Source organism: Zychaea mexicana (assembly GCF_025766255.1).
Source record: "Zychaea mexicana strain RSA 1403 chromosome Unknown BDB00scaffold_2, whole genome shotgun sequence".
Taxonomy (NCBI): domain Eukaryota; kingdom Fungi; phylum Mucoromycota; class Mucoromycetes; order Mucorales; family Lichtheimiaceae; genus Zychaea; species Zychaea mexicana.
Genome location: NW_026516665.1, coordinates 426,668 through 443,304, shown reverse-complemented (window position 1 = coordinate 443,304; position 16,637 = coordinate 426,668). Strand labels below are relative to the sequence as shown.

The window sequence follows — 16,637 nt, the reverse complement described above, 5'->3', positions numbered from 1 at the left end:
TGGAACTAAAAGTCCCGGAACAATCTTATCATAGAAGCTTAAGAAGGCTGTCACGTCAAAAAGAGAGTAGGCGGAAAAAAAGAATAGGGGATAAGGCGCATTATACCATCATACACCTCCTCGAGGCCCCTTTGAAGGATTCTGCTTCAGTTTACAATAAAGAGGACAAAACATTTAAAACAACCCATGACGTTTATACCCCAAACGTCGAAACAATAATAATGCTGCACGTCTTTACGGGATAATAAAACAGTTATTGTTATCTTTAGGCTTCAAATGGTTACATAAAAGGAATGTAGCACAATATCCCAAAGCGTTTTGCTTTCTGAGTATGGCCCACGTGGCGTGAAAAAAACCGGGGGTTCTTTGGCTTTGATTTTACTATATACAGATGAGAAAGAAGTGACGAAGAAAAGAAACAACTAGAATATTAAGAGCCAACAACAAGAAGGATCCGGCAGAGTCGTTCAACGAGTGCAATATGCGTTGGTAACAAAGTGGCGTTGCTGCTGCTGGCATAGGATGGAGGGTAATTGACGTATGACAGGGCATGATATTGCTTGATAATATCATGCAATGCGGTATAAGGTGTACGTGATAGATTATTGTATACAAGATGGAGCTCCAGCGCCAGCGGTTGGCTCCGTGGAAGTCCCTGCTCCAGAGCTGGGTTCCGCGAAATGACTAGGTATCCGGTAGATAATGACAGTATCCAGCTATCCAGTTCGTTCATTGGCTCCATTGCCAGGTCTCCTTGGTAAATGTTAACACGTTGTCTTGAGTATGCCATCCGATGGTTCAGCATGATCATATATGTGCCACTATCGACATCGAGTAACTCTTTAGCTGGAGTCGCAGTCGGCTTGATCGTGCCACTCGGCGTTGAATTCGTCGTGGAATTGTAGGGTGAGGAAGATGCAAATGTGTACGCGTCGGATACATTTGCGTTCGTTGTGTCTTGCTCATTGTGCTGAGATCTTACTTCGTCGTCGAAATGTAATGGAGATTCTACATCCATGCTGATAATGGCCACTTTTTCTTCAGAATCACCAGTAGAATGTAAAGAATCCAACCATGCTAGAAAGTTATATCATGTGTTAGTGTATACTTGCATTTTCTGTGCGTGTAGCTTTCTGATTACCTTGAAGTTCGCTCTCAAATATCAGTCCAATCTTGGCTAGCACGAAGCTCCAAGCGATACCTGTTCGGCGAGCAATATTGCGCGTCCGAGTCCATGCTTCCGTAAATACCTTGACAAGCGGAGACACCGGTGTCTTGCTGCTAGCCGCCTGGATTTCGAGCACGGCAAATTCCAAGAGTTCGCCTCGGTGATCTGACCAGACTATGACCATCCATCGCCGATCCAAACTGAAGCTATATGCCATGTGAAGTGTTGCACTGGGATCAAGAATTACAGTTGGGAACGCGACCAATGGATTTTTGATTGACAGCTTAATGGAACCTGGAGGTTGCTGAGCAATGATCCATGGTGGGGTATAGAAGCTCGATATGGAACGGACATGGTCAATATGGTCCTATTTAACAGAGGAATTCAGAAACTGCATTGATACTTTAGGGGAAACAAAAGAAAGTGTTTACCTGTCGTCGTTCAATGCTATGGCATTGACTGTATATGGAGAAGGCGATATCTTTAAGGGCGAGCAAAGTACACGTGTTTTCGAGGCGTAGGGCATGATCTAGTGGAAGGATCTGCATCACAAACCGACTCGTACTGATATCACTTGCTCGATGCCGTCGTGCCGTCGTGATATAAGCCGAAAGAAGTTTACTGAAACATCGACTGAGGTCGAGGTTTGATGATAGTTGAGATGATGGGTTCATCAGATATATTACAATGTTGCTTATGTCATGTTCTTGTGATGTGATGTTTACTCGTCCCAATGCTGATCCAAGGTTTTCACAGGCTGCCATATAACCATCTTTCCAAGTCGATTCATCTTAATAGCATATGGATTTTAGAAAATTTCATATATAAAATACACTGGCGAGCTTGACGCAAAAAAAATTAGTGATAACTTACTTGGCGATGGTACAGGTACAGCACCATGATAAAATTGCTCAGTGGCTCCTGGACGATGGAGGCCAAGTTGGCAAGTCTCGTATACATTATTGAGATTCGTGAAAAATGTCGATAGCTGTGCCGCAACGTCACGATTGTCGGGATACACCACAAAGTATAAGATGTTGTTTTTGCTTGAGTACGGTTCAAGCCTGAGCTTTTCCCAAAAGCCAACCATAGCAGTTGAACCTTCGACCCATTCGCTCTGGCGTCCGACGACAATATCTGGCGGCAAAAGCATGTTCAAATTTGGCTCACCGGATTTCCGCTTCTTGACTTGGAATTTGCCATAGTATTTCGAGTGTACTGGTGCATTCTCAGCTAATAAGAAGTGTTGTGAATAACCCGTATTCTTATGTTTTCTATCTCTCTTGTTTTCACTACCTGACAATTCATAGTATTCTTGCACTTTGAGAGGCCCTTTCACGCCAATTGAGCCTATCGGTGGTATCGTTTCCTCGTCAGCTGTAGGCTGGAAAATGCCTTTCAAGATTGTCTTGAAGTCATGGATGGCTCGAGCCGTAGTGCCACTAAGGCTTGGTACATGCGTCACATCTATTTGAAGGTAGATATTAGCTTCAAGTTATTGTTTTCATAACATAGCTAGCAGAAAGACAAATTATTACCTCCACGGATACTTTGGATCAGTTCAGTTTGTCGGGCAATCACAGCTTCGGCAGCCTCGTCATGATAAGTTCCATCTGGGCAGAAAGACATTCCATCGGGTAAAACACCAGCAAATGGATATCCACCCCAAACTGTTTGCTGACACAGATGATCGAGTGAAGCAATGTCATTTTGGCTTAGTTTCTCTGGATGAACCGAATCGATAACGATACCACCGAATGGGCTATCGTAATCCAAAGCCACATTGGCTAACCGGTGCCGTTTAGGTCGGTTGCGAATATCACCAAGTAACCGCCGAACATAGGTCATTTGCGCGCTCAGGAGTCGATCAACGGGGTCAATGTCCTCTTCCTCCTCTTGACTGCTCAAACTGATACTAGATGACGTTACATAGTCCTCATCACTGTCATTTGACGATGAAGAGGATGATGACTCCGAGTCCGAAGAGCTTGGAATTTCAATCGGTACTGTCTGGTCGTTTTCAGTCATCAATCGTGCTGCTTTCCGTCTGGATTTCATCAGCTTCCTTGGAATATAATCTGGTCGATACATGTTGTAGTTGATTCGAGCTCGGCGATGCTTTGTGGTACCCGTTTTATTGTTGTTGGCAATGTCACTTTCATCATCGCTGCAAGCATATGTAAACTTTCCACCTTCAAGGTATTTCGTGTTGTCAACTCCTGCCACAAAACTGACTGGTGCAAAATCATGCGGCACTAGGTGCTGATGCTCGCCCACATATTTTGCTTTTGTAAGGACAAGGGTTGGCGATCTACTGTCTGGCGTCATTGTATATATGGAAGTGTCAAACGTTGCTGGTACTGCTGTTGATGCACCTGCATCGCTCGATGCGACGGCAGTGATATCGCTTGCCACTGGGCTACTATTCACTGTTGGCATAGAGGCAACTTTGATGTTTGCATTTTCGTGTAATTCTTGTTGTGCCGGCAGGTGTTGCTCCTGCTGAGATACCATAGGCACGTCTTGCATTGACGTAGACAGTATGGCAGCAGTAGAATCATCAGATACGAGCATTGGCTCTTCTTTGCTTGCTGCTGATATACCAAGAGGATTGTCGGCGGTCGTTGGAATTACGTCTTCCATTGGCAGCAGTGATGTTGATGTGTTTGCTAGTTGTCCTAATGTGTCTGTTGTTGTTTGGGCTACTGTTGCCTTTTTACTGCTGGAATCCGTTGACGGTGCAAAAAAATCGAAGTCTGCCTCGGTCACATCAAAATCAAAGTCTCCAAGATCGTTGTCTAGACCACCGTCCCATTGGCGGTGATCTGAAAACTCATCCATGCCGTACGACAAACCAAAGTCGTCCATATTTTCGGTTGGTGAAGTTTGTGCAATCTCTTGTGGTAATGTTGAAACGTCTTCTGCTTCTGCTGCTTCATGTTCTTCTGGGGCATTTGGATCGTTGCTGATGTCATTCGTATTTAAATTATCATGTTGTGTCTGTTGGTCAGCATTCGGATCCAAGGGCTCTTTGCCGGACAATTCTTCAATAGGCATGTTGATAGCAAAGTTACGAGCAATAAAATCTTGTAAAGAGTCACTACTGCCTTTGTTGTTGGTGTCGTCAACATTGTTGCTACTGATATTGCTGCTAACCACGGCATCTTCTGCACTGTTATTGTTGAGGATCTCCATCGCCGTTGATTTATCGTTCGAATCAATCGTCGGGAGCGCGAATGGACTAAGCGATGGTGTACCGACACTTTTTGCTGCCATGAGAGGACTAAGGATGATAGGCTGCTCCATCATTTTTTGAATAACGTTATGCTCGTCTATCGCTGGCGGCACTGTTAATGCGTCTAGTAATCTGTGAAACAAACGTTTGTTGTAATTCCAGTAATTGATTCGACAATCGTTATCTTTTCGAGGCCCGTCGATAATGTCGTCGTGCTTGTTAAAGTGTTCGGACCACGCCCATTGACTCCATTTCTTGCCGATATCTTCTGTCAGGCCGCGATTCTTGCCCAAAACACCATTCATTCCAGAGATAAGAGTAGGCGAATCTCGAATTGGCGTGGGTACAAAAACGAGCATTGACGGGTATAGTACAGTGGCGTTGGTTTTAGTGCGGATGGCGACGAAAGATCCAGTTAACTGTATGTTGAATAAAGCTGACCATTCGAGAAACACTTTTTCTCGAGCGTGCTCAGATATTTCGACTGGTGATAACGTAACGTAAGCATGCTCGCCGGCAGGAGCAAGGATGACTGATAGTGTCATAGAGGATTAGCATATTTATTTATTCACATGCACTTTCTTTGTTCCTTGCGCCCATTCACTGTTACCTTTTGTGCCTGGTCCATCCGCGCTTGTGAGACGGCGCAATCGTAATTGGCGGGTATAAGGTCGAAATACAAGATCAGTTCCGGTGATATAGGCGTTATACGCGACGGCTGCAGTGGTGGAGGCGGTGTAATTTTCGCTCGTCAGCAGATCGTATTCGGGAGTGGTGCGGCATTCGGGCATAATATAGACATCGCCCAATGGAACAGCACCGTATGCAATAATGGATTTGTGGACCACATTTCGTATAGATCGTATGAATAATTTGTACTCTTCAAACACGGATACCAAGCCTCGGACTCGAGTAGTACTACCGTTGCTTGCCGTTTTGTTGCCGTTACTGCTGCTTGCAGATGGTGATGACTTTGCTGTAGTGAGTCCATTGGTAACTGTTTCCCAGGTAAATGTACCCATTTTAACTTCTGTAAGGTGGTTTTTAAATGTACAAACAATTAATCATTTTGCATCGTGGGGATAATTTAGCCTCGCATGAATATGAATTAAAGAGAAGTTGCACATACCTTCGAGCTGGTTGAGCATATCATTGCCATCGATTCGACCGGTGTGTCTTTCATCGAACCAAAATACCCATAGTTCGAGCTTAACTGTGTCACCGTTCTTCTTGTCATCGTTATTGTTATTGCTCCGTGACAGTGGGACAGCGCGCCAGGTGCACGGAATATTGAGATCGCAAAGTTCATGAAATGCTTGGATTAGTGCATTCGACGAATTATGATCTTGTTTTTTCAACGAATGCAAAAGTGTAGATCGTTTACAAGTGTCAGTGTATGCTCGGTAACGGATCTGAGACACACCATTCTAAGATAGATCGATAGTATTTTAGTAATGAGTGCCAAAGCGCAGTTTTTCTTTACTGTAAGGAGGTGGCCATTATAAACGTGCCCATTGCTATTAGGTGGGTCGAACTTACCACAACCAGAATATTGGTTAAGCTTGTGTCCGTCACCATAGCCGTGTGTATACGTGTTGTGCTATCCGAGAGGTGTTGACAAACCTTCCTTGTTGCTGCTGATAGGGAAAAAGTAAACTAGCGATGGCGCGCAGAGCCAATATTGCAGGCGGAGAGAGAGAGTGTGTGTGTGTATGTGTGAGTGCGAGAATGAGCGGGAAGTCACAACACAGAAAACTCCACAGACATAGTGTACTCAAAGGCGATGAACATATTTTAACGGGAATGCCTGCTTTTACTCAAACAAGTAAAAAAAGAATAGAACAAGGCTCACGTAAGCGTGCTCCAGGGTCTAGTCTTTGTGCGACTTTAATTTATATCCTTGTTTCTTTTATGAGAGAGCCTGCATCACTCGACCTCACATGATGCATATATGCAAATCGCTATATTACCATGTGCATCCTCTAGAGGTAATATCACTACTAACGTTTCTTTGATACGTACGTTTCCATGTGTTGCAAGTAGACATTACGTCTCATTAAATTCAAGTAATGATGTTATCGTCGATTATGTTCTGCTGAAAACTTCATAGTAGTAGGTGGAGCTTGCGACTGTGGCTGCTGTAGAGGGGCGCAGTACGGTGAAGAGGAGGGGGCCACGGAATAATTCGGTACATTGAGATCGGAATGCGGTGAGTACTGGCTGTGATGATGATGGTATGTACTGTAAATGGAGCGATCGGAGACACCCAAAGATGGCGATAGCAATGCTGGTGAAGGTTACTGCAGATATTGATGAGTTGGTGTAGAGGTCGGATAAACTCCCTTGTTGGCTGTAGTAAGAGTGTGCGGTTTCTGGTTGCTCTTGTTGCTGACGGTGAGACTAATCAAGGGTATAGTCTGCAAGAAATATATGTAGTATGTAATTGCCCTGTTGGTCATGAAATACACTTGGCTGTTGCAATGGTGGTGGCGGCGGTGGCGATAGAGGTTGGCCCTCGACATGAGCTTGCGAATCGTAAGCGGAGTTGTTTAATGGTGTGGTGAGTCTTTGGTGCCATTATTATACTGAAAGTGTGGCATTGCTCTAGGTTCTTCAATAGCGACTTGATCTCAAAACCTTGATCCTTGAAACCTGCGCAAAGAGGCTACTTCGAACAATGTACACTCTCCATCTAAAAGCCGGTTTAGCCGTGGTATCGATTCGCCTTTCTCATACAGTGGTTCCCCGTTTAATTTCAACCTCAAAGGGGCCTATAAAGTGTTGAGACTGCTGAGGGTTGACACAAAACGACGGTGATTCAAGCAGTGTTCTATGCTTAAAGGGGGTATAGAGAAAAGTTATTGAGAGTGAAATTAAACGGGGAACCACTGTATGTGTACGTATCGAGGTTTGGATCAAAGTCGTGCGCCTTATTTACCTGTCAATTCTTTAACTGTCTTCAAGCAGCTGTGTTTACGATAGACTGTAAAGTAAGCGAAACAATGATAATAAGTATCTTACTAAGCGGAATATCTTCAAGTCTTTCGTTGGCTGCCTATACAGTAGCGACTCTCGATTAATGAACTTTACAAAGACATTTTTAATTTCATCTGGCCGTCTGGAAAACTAAATATATCAATGGATATACGTGCGTTATTGATCATGAAGGAGATATATCATACTCACGTTACCTACAACCAAGCGCATGACTTCTCCGAATCGTGATATCATAAAGCAGTGATTGTTTCCTCACTAACAGAAGATGACATTGGTCCAACGTATAAGATTCGTGTAAGCACTGATTTGAAACAGTCAAATGGTTGTGTAATGACTATCAAAGAAATCTATATGTTTATTAATTTTCTCCATTACCTCTTTTTGCTCTGAATGCAAGAGTAGGATCAGTCATTGGCCCAAGATGCACGAAATGACTATACGAACATACGTGTTCCCTTTCATCTTGCACAAGTTAACGAATGATTGTGAAGGCGAAAAGATGACATATGTTCGTGTTGCTGCTGCTCACGATGTTGACTTAGGGGTCCTGACGACCGTCTTTGTCTCAATCAGGATCTTTAGAAGCATTTCTTCGTTGATTAGCTTTCACTCTACCGCATCCAGAAGAATCACTACACATGTTCATCTCTTTGATTGCCTGAACTATTCGGAATTTTCAGCTGTTCCGCTTTAGACAGCGTAGAAATCCGACTTCTTTGATTCCGATACTTTGGGGTATTTTATCACAACGAGCCAATACAAACGAACGACGACACTTAAAAAAACAAGAGCGAACAACATAACAGTTATAGTGGGATGTTTTAATTGCGCACTATTACGCGAGATTCAGATCATTTAACTATCATCTCTTGATTTTACGATACTGTTATATGATAAGCTATGATGCTGCCTCTGTGATGGTTACCGCCACGTCCTATATAAAATTTACAAGGAACCGCTCTGATACCTGTATTGTACTCTCTGATCTACATAATCTGTATGTACAATGTATCATACTCCCAAGAATAGGTACTGCTCAATCTAAAAATGGCTAGGTATATTGGATGAGCACCATCACCCTGATGATTCGACATGATCTGTTAAATACAATCTAGTGCACAGACACGCTTGGGGTTGTACTAATGTGTCCTTTTTTCTACGAAACTGATGTAATTCTGCTTTACTTGTGCTTGCGGATATAACAACGTACCCTCTAATATACAAGTAGCTTCATCTCTTAGTAAAAAGGACATGGCGAGTCACCAAATGCCGCAAGCGAAGAGATGCGAGCTTTGTAAAAGGTTAACTTTAAGTCTGCTCCTTCAACATGTACAAATTAACTATTGCAAGTATTATCATAGCTACTAATGAATAAACCTTTCTAGATTTAGATCACAGCTATTATATGCTTAATGAATATAACAGACATACTAATATCGATAATCTTTTGCCATCTTGCAAACGAAGCTATCACAAGCTGCTTAGCGCCATTATCATATAATATGAATGAAACACTGTTTTAAAGTAAGCACATATAGTGCTACTACATATCTATTATCAAGTGTTTCTTTGTGTACAAGTAGAGGAATCATTTGAGCAGCGCAATACTTAATCCAATTTGCCCTCCCCCCCTTAAGAAGCAAACGAAGAGGATAAGTATAGCCGAAGGATATTAGCCAGACTACCTTGATCATGTGTTACCATGGTACCTTCTTATCGCAACAGATCCCGCCAGATCAAAATAGTCACCCTGATTGGCATTCTCCAATTGACTACTTGGAGAAACTAGACGAGTTACAAGAGCATTAGCATTTCTCGAATCCGCATAGTTCTTTTTCTACGTCACGGGCAAAACTCTAATGGAGGGAGCGTATTAAAAAAGAAGTTAATACACCTGCCACGTGTACAAGCACTTGCACTCAACATCCTCATTGTTTAGCGGTACAGCAGCGAACTCCGCAATTGAAATAAAACGGGAAAACTTCAGTCAAAATGTTACTCGTTATTCTTTCCATTGTCTCGAGTTCTTTTCCTTTCCGCTTCCCCCTAATAGTGGACTTGGCCCACCTCAGTACACAATGGCTAAACCATTTGGCTAATGTGTCGTTGGTTCCGGGATGTCGAGGTTTGTTTTGTCTCTAATTGCCTTCTTTTAGCGGCATGATATCAAAAGACGCAAAACTCAGTGTGTATATCTCCCTTTCTTCTTCTTGGCTTATTATAAATTGCCTGTCGTATTAAAGGATGCCTATGTGGACAAAGCAGAAAGGAGCATCATCCGCCGGCTCCGTGCGCCCCAGTATACCCGCATCGACGTTAGTTTCATAGCAGTTATCTAAAAAAAAAGTACTCAGTTATTCGTCTCTTGACTCATTCTTTTATGTCTTGTATAGGAAGGAGCAAGTCACCGTCCTGGTTAGGCCGCGCGTTAACACTGTAATAAAATGAGGGGCCGAAAAAAGAAAAAAAAATGATCTTTGCTTGATTTAGTGTGTTTCAATTGTTTGTGCATATGTAGAGTGAGGAAGTTCTGAGCTAAACCGGTTCATTAATCGGTTGGCTAGACGGTTTGCTAGGTAGCAAAAGAAGAGGGGTGATAGATACAAGTACATATAGTAGAGCGTTGGTTTAGAAGAGAAAAGCAAAAAAAAAAGATGTCTACAGTGGAAGGGAAAAAAAAGCCATGTGTCTTTTGTGAGTGTGTGAGTGTGTGTGTGTACGTATTGAGCGAGAGAGAGAGAGAGAGAGAGAATGTGTGTGATATGTGCAGCGGAGAGTTTCTTTCTATTGCTTGTTTTCTTGAATGATATTAACCAACCTATGCAGATCCAATGAAATTAACACTAAGCAGCCAAGCTCAAGGGCGTGTGTATATATATGAACAAAATTACGTTACCAATCCAGACCGTCCGTCAAGCCTTCGCCCTTAATTGCACTTGTTTTGTAGATGGAGTACTGTCGGTTTTTCAGAGTAGAAAGGCCCAGTGCATCGGCCACTTCGGCAGCAGACAAAGCACCCTCCATATCCTGCTTATTGGCAAACACTAGCAGTGCTGCGTCCTTTAGCTCCTCTTCCTCCAACATGGCGTGGAGTTCCTCTTTTGATGTCTGCATACGATCCTTGTCCACGCTATCAACAACGTAAATCACGGCATCTGTGTTTGCATAGTAACATCGCCAATAAGGTCTGTTTTTTTTTACCTTTCGCATCAGTATCCACAATTTATTGATGGTTCTCCATTCTTGCTATTTTCCACCTTCCCTAACCCCAACATCATTAATCGGTTGGTTTACCTTATGCTTGTCTGTCCACCCAAATCCCATACTTGGAACTTGATATTTTTGTAAGAAACGGTCTCCACATTGAAGCCGATGGCTAAGAAATGTTTGTAGCAAGGACGATACGTTAGAACATAGATATATAATACATAGAGAATCATCGAGGTCAGTCCATTAGTAATACTCCACACTTACTAGGAATGGTGGTAACAACTTCGCCAATCTAGTTATGGAATACATTAGATTTAATACATATATGGAGAAATAGAGTGTAATAGCCACCAGCAAGGGACAGAAAAAGTGCTGTCTTCCATACTGCCGTCCCCTTTATTACCTGAAGTCTGTACAGAATGGTAGTTTTACCAGCTCCATCAAGACCAAGAATCAATATCCGGACTTCTTTTTCACCCCACAATCGACCAAATATTTTGCTGAATAGGGCACCTGTTGTTGTTTTGGAGCGCATTAGCTTGATGATAATTTTCTTCTATTAAGGCATTTACTAAAACTTAAAGCATCCGTTACCCATGTAGTAGTATCAAAGACGAGCAAAGGGAAGAGAGCTCTCGTCACGCGCGTTACTACAACTGAGTTTTTGGACTTCAGATTCACCGACAGGCTTACACCCCTTCCTGCTGCCTTTAGTTTTGCAGCAGTTTGTATGAATACTGAGTCTCTTTCTGGTCTCCGCTATTCCAATAAGAGACGATTATAACTTGAGGCACAGGGCGACTCTTGAGGGTTGATCGTCATTCCCAATAAATAAATTATTTTGATAGGGAAGGGCAGTGAATATTCTACAAGAGATAAAAATATCTGCAGAACAAGTCAACTGAGAGTGTATGTCATTCGCTCCCTCTATCTGTTTGAATTCAAGCTATGTGTGTTGTGTATATAGCAACAACAACAACAAGGCATGATGGCATAAACGCGATTTGTTTTTTGTACTTGCTCGCTTTTGATGAGCAATACTCGCTCATGTGCATGCTATATCGACAATAACAAGCATGCGCCAATTTGCGCGGATCACAACAAAACAAAAATGCAAGTTGCTCTTTATAATCTGTCTGCTTTTGATAAACATATGATCATTCGTTACACCAGATGAACAAGACCCTGTTGCAAATAAGTAAATATGATGAGGATAACAATTTGTTGTTATAGTATATACAGAAAGTATGCGTATTGCCTGTTACTTACATAGGTGAATCATCAGCTATACCCAGCTAAGGATACCCAATTTCCCCTTGTTTTCCACGCGGTAGAGCCCTTTGATCCAGTCCGTTATCTAGAATTAAATGGTATTATTTTTTCCTGCTCGACTCAGAAACATAACGACCAGAGGCACTTATCATAAAATGTATTTGATATTACTCAGATTGTAAAATAAAAATGATACAGTGCCAGGTACGTAGTTGGTGCACAGGTCTAGGCCATATGTAGTGTTGTTATGGAACAGTTTCGACATCTTGTTTCTGCTTCACTCCTCAAGGTGTTCCTAGATTATCCGAAACGTCGTCGCTCGACATTTTATCGCCATATTCATAAAGAGTTGGGTTGTCTTGATGTATTCATGGTGTAATGATCAGTTGTGAGTGGTATAAATTATTATTATATGTTATAGATACCAAATCTCATCAGACGAGAGTGATTGTAATGATACCACGTCATATACCGAGGAACTTGGGGCGTTTTTTACTTGTAAAGAACAATGTAAAAAAAGGAGAGCTAGCGATCCCTAACATGTAACTTTAAGCTTTTGCTGCATTCAAGCCATTAGTTACTCTGATGCACCTATCAGAAAAGATTTCCGGAAGGGATGGGAGCACACGAGAAAGTATATATCCAGCGGACCACACAAACCCGCAGCAATTCAATAAATGTACGTCACATTAATCGTGTATAAATTATTGTTATTACAGTTTGGAAATAAACCTTCCGTTATGAGAGCGATGAAGAATTGAAAGCACGAAGCTAATTGGATAGGTTTGCGCATACCATTCATTATTCTCGTCGTTATCATAAGAACATCATGCAGATGGAAAACGAAGAAACAAGAAAGAAAAAATTGCATGCTATAACATATGCTGATGCTGCTTGTTGCTGCTGCGCTATAAATAATATCAAGTGACATACATAACTTGTTTTTTTCTCCACCCCCAAATCTCACTTTGATAGTTACAGTTAGATAAAATCTCATTTATTATTGATTTGTGCCGAATTGAGGATAAGAAACAGAATGTGGAAAGTGCAAATAATTTTCTGTGATAATTTGAGGCTTGTGAATGGAACCTAGTATCCTCTTGCAACACCTCCTGGGTGCCATTCAGAGATAAAAGGTTGGAGAGATGAATCGTTACGATTAGGGTTGGCTGTCTGATCCGGTCCATATGTAGCACATGCAAAAGTGGAGTATTCCATCGTCGCTGGAGGTCCCTGATGATGATGGTGATTATGCTGTTGTGAGTGATGTTGCTGATGATGATGATTATGGTGCGCAGGATGATTATACAGTCCTATAGAAGAAGCGGAGGAGATGGCGTGCTTGTTGCTATTGCTATGATGATCCAGTATCATAGACGCGTAGCGTGGAGAGAACGTATATATCGGTGATTGTTTGGATTCATCAGTATTTGAATGCTGTGATGGAGGTGGCGGTGGATGAACGGCAGCTGCTGCCGCGACCGCAGCAGCTGCATAGTACGTTGAAGATACAGATGAAGGGTGAGGAGAAGCGGGAGATGGGATGCTAGCAGATCGCTGATGATGATGCTGCTGCTGATGGTGGTGGTGACGATGATGATGATTTTGTTGATGGTCTTTGGGAGTGGTTGTTGCTGTTGTTGCTGGTTCCTCACACCGTGTCATTTTAATGCTGCCACTGTTATTGCTGCCGTCGTTGTTATACTTTGTATCCAATGAGACAGCAAGCTCTGCTGTATTTGCTGGAGGACGTGAGCTTGAGCCGTTGTTCTTGGTCTTTGTATGTTGCTTCATTCGCTTTTTCAAGTGCGTTCGATGATGGGCATGAAGGTTGTCGGATCGGCTGAACCGTTTTCCACAGCCAGGGAATGGACAAGCGTGTGGTCGTTCGCCGGTATGAACAAGCATGTGCCGTTTGAGATGCTCAAAGCGCTTGAAGCTCCAGCCGCAATTTGGATAGATACAGACGTGTCTGTGTTGCTTCATCGATACTGGCGATGATTGGTGCTGATGCTGTTGAAGCTGCATGGAGGTGGTGCTGTCCGAGAAAGTGGGGGAAGGAGAAGAGAAAGAAAGAAGAAGCGTGAAGAGAATTTTTTACGGACCAAGAATTAATGCCTGAAGAAATTAGTGGTGGTGGATGGTCCAAATCATGATGCACGACATATTGCTGCAGCTGACGTCTTGTGTATATTGGACAAACAGCTTTCAGGGTTGTGTGACATCTGACTGTTGCTGGAGGGAGAATACCAGCAGCACAGCACAAGTAGGGTGAACTGTCAAGGACGTAGCTTGTCTTATTAAGCTTTTTTAACGCTTTTCCTAACACAAACCGCAAACCCCTTCTTCCACCCTCCACGCTCTCTTCACCCTCTCTGTCTCGCACTGTCGTTTCCCAGTTCACAAGTGTGCCAAGGCATCCATAATTGGCTTAATTGATGACGTTGCGCATAAAATTGATTTGCATGTGTATATTCTCGGCCATCTCACACCCTCGCTCTCTAAAGTATCTAGTTGTGTCTGTCTATGTTCGCTGCTTTTTGCGCGTCTCTCGTGCACACTTAATCACGACCCTTTTGAAGTCGCAGCCTGGAACACGGACATCACAGTGGTAATCGATTCCTAATGTTCCAAGAGTTGTCAGACACAATATACACACACACACACATACAAATTTTGTTTCTCACACACACGTGAGCATCCAAGATGTATAAATACATCTCACTTGCCTCCAGTCGCACCGATCGCGTTCCAGCCCGTGCACTGGGATCGACGAAAAGATCAAACAACTCAGCCGTGTCTTCACCCGCACACTTGAGATCTTCATCCGCCTCAACAGCCTCCTGCAGATCGCCTGATGGACCCCCAAATGCAAAAAGAAGATGTCTAAAAGAAACATTTTGTTACGTAGCTTGTGTATTAATAGGTAGACAGCCAAGTAGTTGGATGCGTCTGTGTCTGTACCATGCTGTGCTTACTTGAAGGATTTGACCTCATTCGTCACACCGTCATCGAACATGTCACGCGCATCGCGGTCCGAAATACCCACAGTGAAATCGTAGCCTCCCTAAAGTTACATCGATTGTAAACTTATTTACATTGTTACATGATGCAAACATTCTCGTCATACCTCATAGGGTGACTCTGTAATCACACGTGAAAACGACGACGCCAGCCGGATATGGTATCCCCAGTAATGACCTGCCTTTTCCCGTGGCGCCTTTGGGCTCACAGCCTTGACGTTGATTGGCTTTTGGCCCTTTCGTGTGTCGGCTGCGGCGAGCGGTTCCGGTAGCTCCACCGTGACCCGAACTCCCGGTTGTATCAACTTTTCAAGTCGTGCCCGTCGGTACATGCCAATATCCACCAGCGTGCCTGTTCCTTCTTTATTCAGTGTGACACCTTCACGATACCGCATCGCTTGTTGTAAATTAGGATGATGTGGCGTTTCTAAGGGCGGTAAGAGTCCGGCAAACTTCAGATCAGGGTGAAAGGGCACCAATGCTTTTCGCAGATATCTTTTATAGCTCGTTTAGTCATTCATCACTTTCCTTTTTTTTCCTTTAGACCTCAAGAATGCTGCTGCTCTTTAGTAAAAAGTTAAAGTTTACTCACTGCGGCGTCTCCATGTATTGTAATACGCGTGCCAAAAAAAGATTGGGGTTGATCTTGCTGTCTGCCCATTTTTTCTTATCGTCATAAATAACCACTTCATCCACATTGAATATCACGAGACTTCGAGCAATCTATCTACTTTTTGAATAACCAGTTTTTTTTTTTCATTTGTTTCTCAGTATCCAATTATTCCAGTTAACAAACCTGCCCAGCCAAGATCGTCTTCATTTCAAGTGTTGGTGCACTGTCAACTACGCTGGCCGGGATTGCTACAGTAATTGTGTACTTTCTCGGCCGTTCGAATCTCTGTTTATCATTGCTCGCATTATCATTTGTCGTTTTCTGAACCTTGCCAGGTCGACTGCTATTGGGATCGTACAAAGGCCCGGAAAAATGTTTGTTTTCATATGTTTTTGGTGGCTTCTTGCGCTGTGTTTATTGTAATGGCAATAGTTTTGAGTTAACGGTTGCAATTACTACCGTTTGCATGTACACACTAATAACCTTTTGCTGTTGTCGATTTCCGCTGGTTGACATGACGATCGATCTAGTGGAAAAAAAGAAGGTTCACTGGCGGGGTTTCCTAGTCAGGATTTAGAGGCGTGGTCTTCCACGACAGCTTGTTTATCATTTAACCATGCGCATAAACTTGGAGCATCAGATGGCAAGGCTTGCGTTCTATTTGAATCACTATATTTCCCAAATGCTGGTCTTCCTATTTATTTTTTTTTACCTCTGTAGCCACATGGTGCTCGCGGACACCATAGAGCTAGATGACGCAACAGCATCAACACCACAGCAACAACCCATTTCTTCAAAAGTATATATAATATTTCTCGGCAAACCCACAGGAATTTTGGGGTGGATCGTCGCTGCAGCAAACTATGCTCTAACAGAAGACCTTATTAAGAGTACTGCCGCACCTCGGGAAAAAAATGAACAAGTCCTTCGAGTACCATGTGGTTGATATTTCGCTGAGTTTTGGCCCAGCCTTACTGGAGCCGAGCACGACGCGCTATTCGCAAATGCTCTGATATCCAACGCGCCTAACGGCAATCGTCTGCCAGTGTACGAGCACCACCTATTGCTGGATGATAATATCGTTGCCGAAGAACAAAATACAACACCTCTTTAAGGCAC

At 43.0% G+C, this 16,637-nt stretch overlaps 6 protein-coding genes across 6 annotated transcripts; 2 read left to right on the top strand and 4 right to left on the bottom strand.

Moving 5' to 3' along the window:
* Positions 1-238: 238 nt before the first annotated feature.
* BDB00DRAFT_796023 (mediator complex subunit 13 C-terminal-domain-containing protein) lies at positions 239-6,215 on the bottom strand. Its single transcript, XM_053121440.1, has 9 exons — positions 5,943-6,215; positions 5,533-5,830; positions 5,014-5,433; positions 2,707-4,935; positions 2,465-2,635; positions 2,042-2,401; positions 1,600-1,958; positions 1,142-1,535; positions 239-1,077 (listed from the first exon to the last, which is right to left on the bottom strand). Exons 1-9 carry the CDS (start codon positions 5,979-5,981, stop codon positions 431-433), a joined length of 4,917 nt encoding a protein of 1,638 aa, XP_052985513.1. The 5' UTR covers positions 5,982-6,215; the 3' UTR covers positions 239-430.
* Positions 6,216-9,366: 3,151 nt separating this feature from the next.
* On the top strand, positions 9,367-9,872 carry BDB00DRAFT_796020 (uncharacterized protein). Its single transcript, XM_053121439.1, has 3 exons — positions 9,367-9,525; positions 9,644-9,715; positions 9,794-9,872. The coding sequence occupies exons 1-3, from the start codon at positions 9,393-9,395 to the stop codon at positions 9,838-9,840; spliced, it is 252 nt and encodes an 83-aa protein (XP_052985512.1). The 5' UTR covers positions 9,367-9,392; the 3' UTR covers positions 9,841-9,872.
* BDB00DRAFT_796015 (ADP-ribosylation factor family-domain-containing protein) lies at positions 9,873-11,340 on the bottom strand. Its single transcript, XM_053121438.1, has 6 exons — positions 11,205-11,340; positions 11,014-11,123; positions 10,875-10,902; positions 10,695-10,776; positions 10,297-10,587; positions 9,873-10,218 (listed from the first exon to the last, which is right to left on the bottom strand). Exons 1-6 carry the CDS (start codon positions 11,206-11,208, stop codon positions 10,185-10,187), a joined length of 549 nt encoding a protein of 182 aa, XP_052985511.1. The 5' UTR covers positions 11,209-11,340; the 3' UTR covers positions 9,873-10,184.
* Positions 11,341-13,688: 2,348 nt separating this feature from the next.
* Positions 13,689-13,910, bottom strand: BDB00DRAFT_753665 (uncharacterized protein; the record flags this gene model as incomplete). Its single annotated transcript, XM_053118705.1, has 1 exon — positions 13,689-13,910. A coding segment is annotated over one exon (222 nt), but the record flags the coding sequence as incomplete, so codon positions are not given.
* Positions 13,911-14,406: 496 nt separating this feature from the next.
* BDB00DRAFT_866727 (putative RNA methyltransferase-domain-containing protein) lies at positions 14,407-16,034 on the bottom strand (the record flags this gene model as incomplete). The annotated part of the gene is made up of 7 exons (XM_053126255.1): positions 14,407-14,504; positions 14,608-14,768; positions 14,861-14,949; positions 15,013-15,400; positions 15,498-15,628; positions 15,702-15,926; positions 16,002-16,034. The coding sequence occupies 7 exons, from the start codon at positions 16,032-16,034 to the stop codon at positions 14,407-14,409; spliced, it is 1,125 nt and encodes a 374-aa protein (XP_052985509.1).
* BDB00DRAFT_224955 (uncharacterized protein) lies at positions 15,906-16,503 on the top strand. Its single transcript, XM_053116539.1, has one exon. The coding sequence runs from the start codon at positions 16,135-16,137 to the stop codon at positions 16,462-16,464; it is 330 nt and encodes a 109-aa protein (XP_052985508.1). The 5' UTR covers positions 15,906-16,134; the 3' UTR covers positions 16,465-16,503.
* The last annotated feature ends 134 nt before the right edge of the window (positions 16,504-16,637 follow it).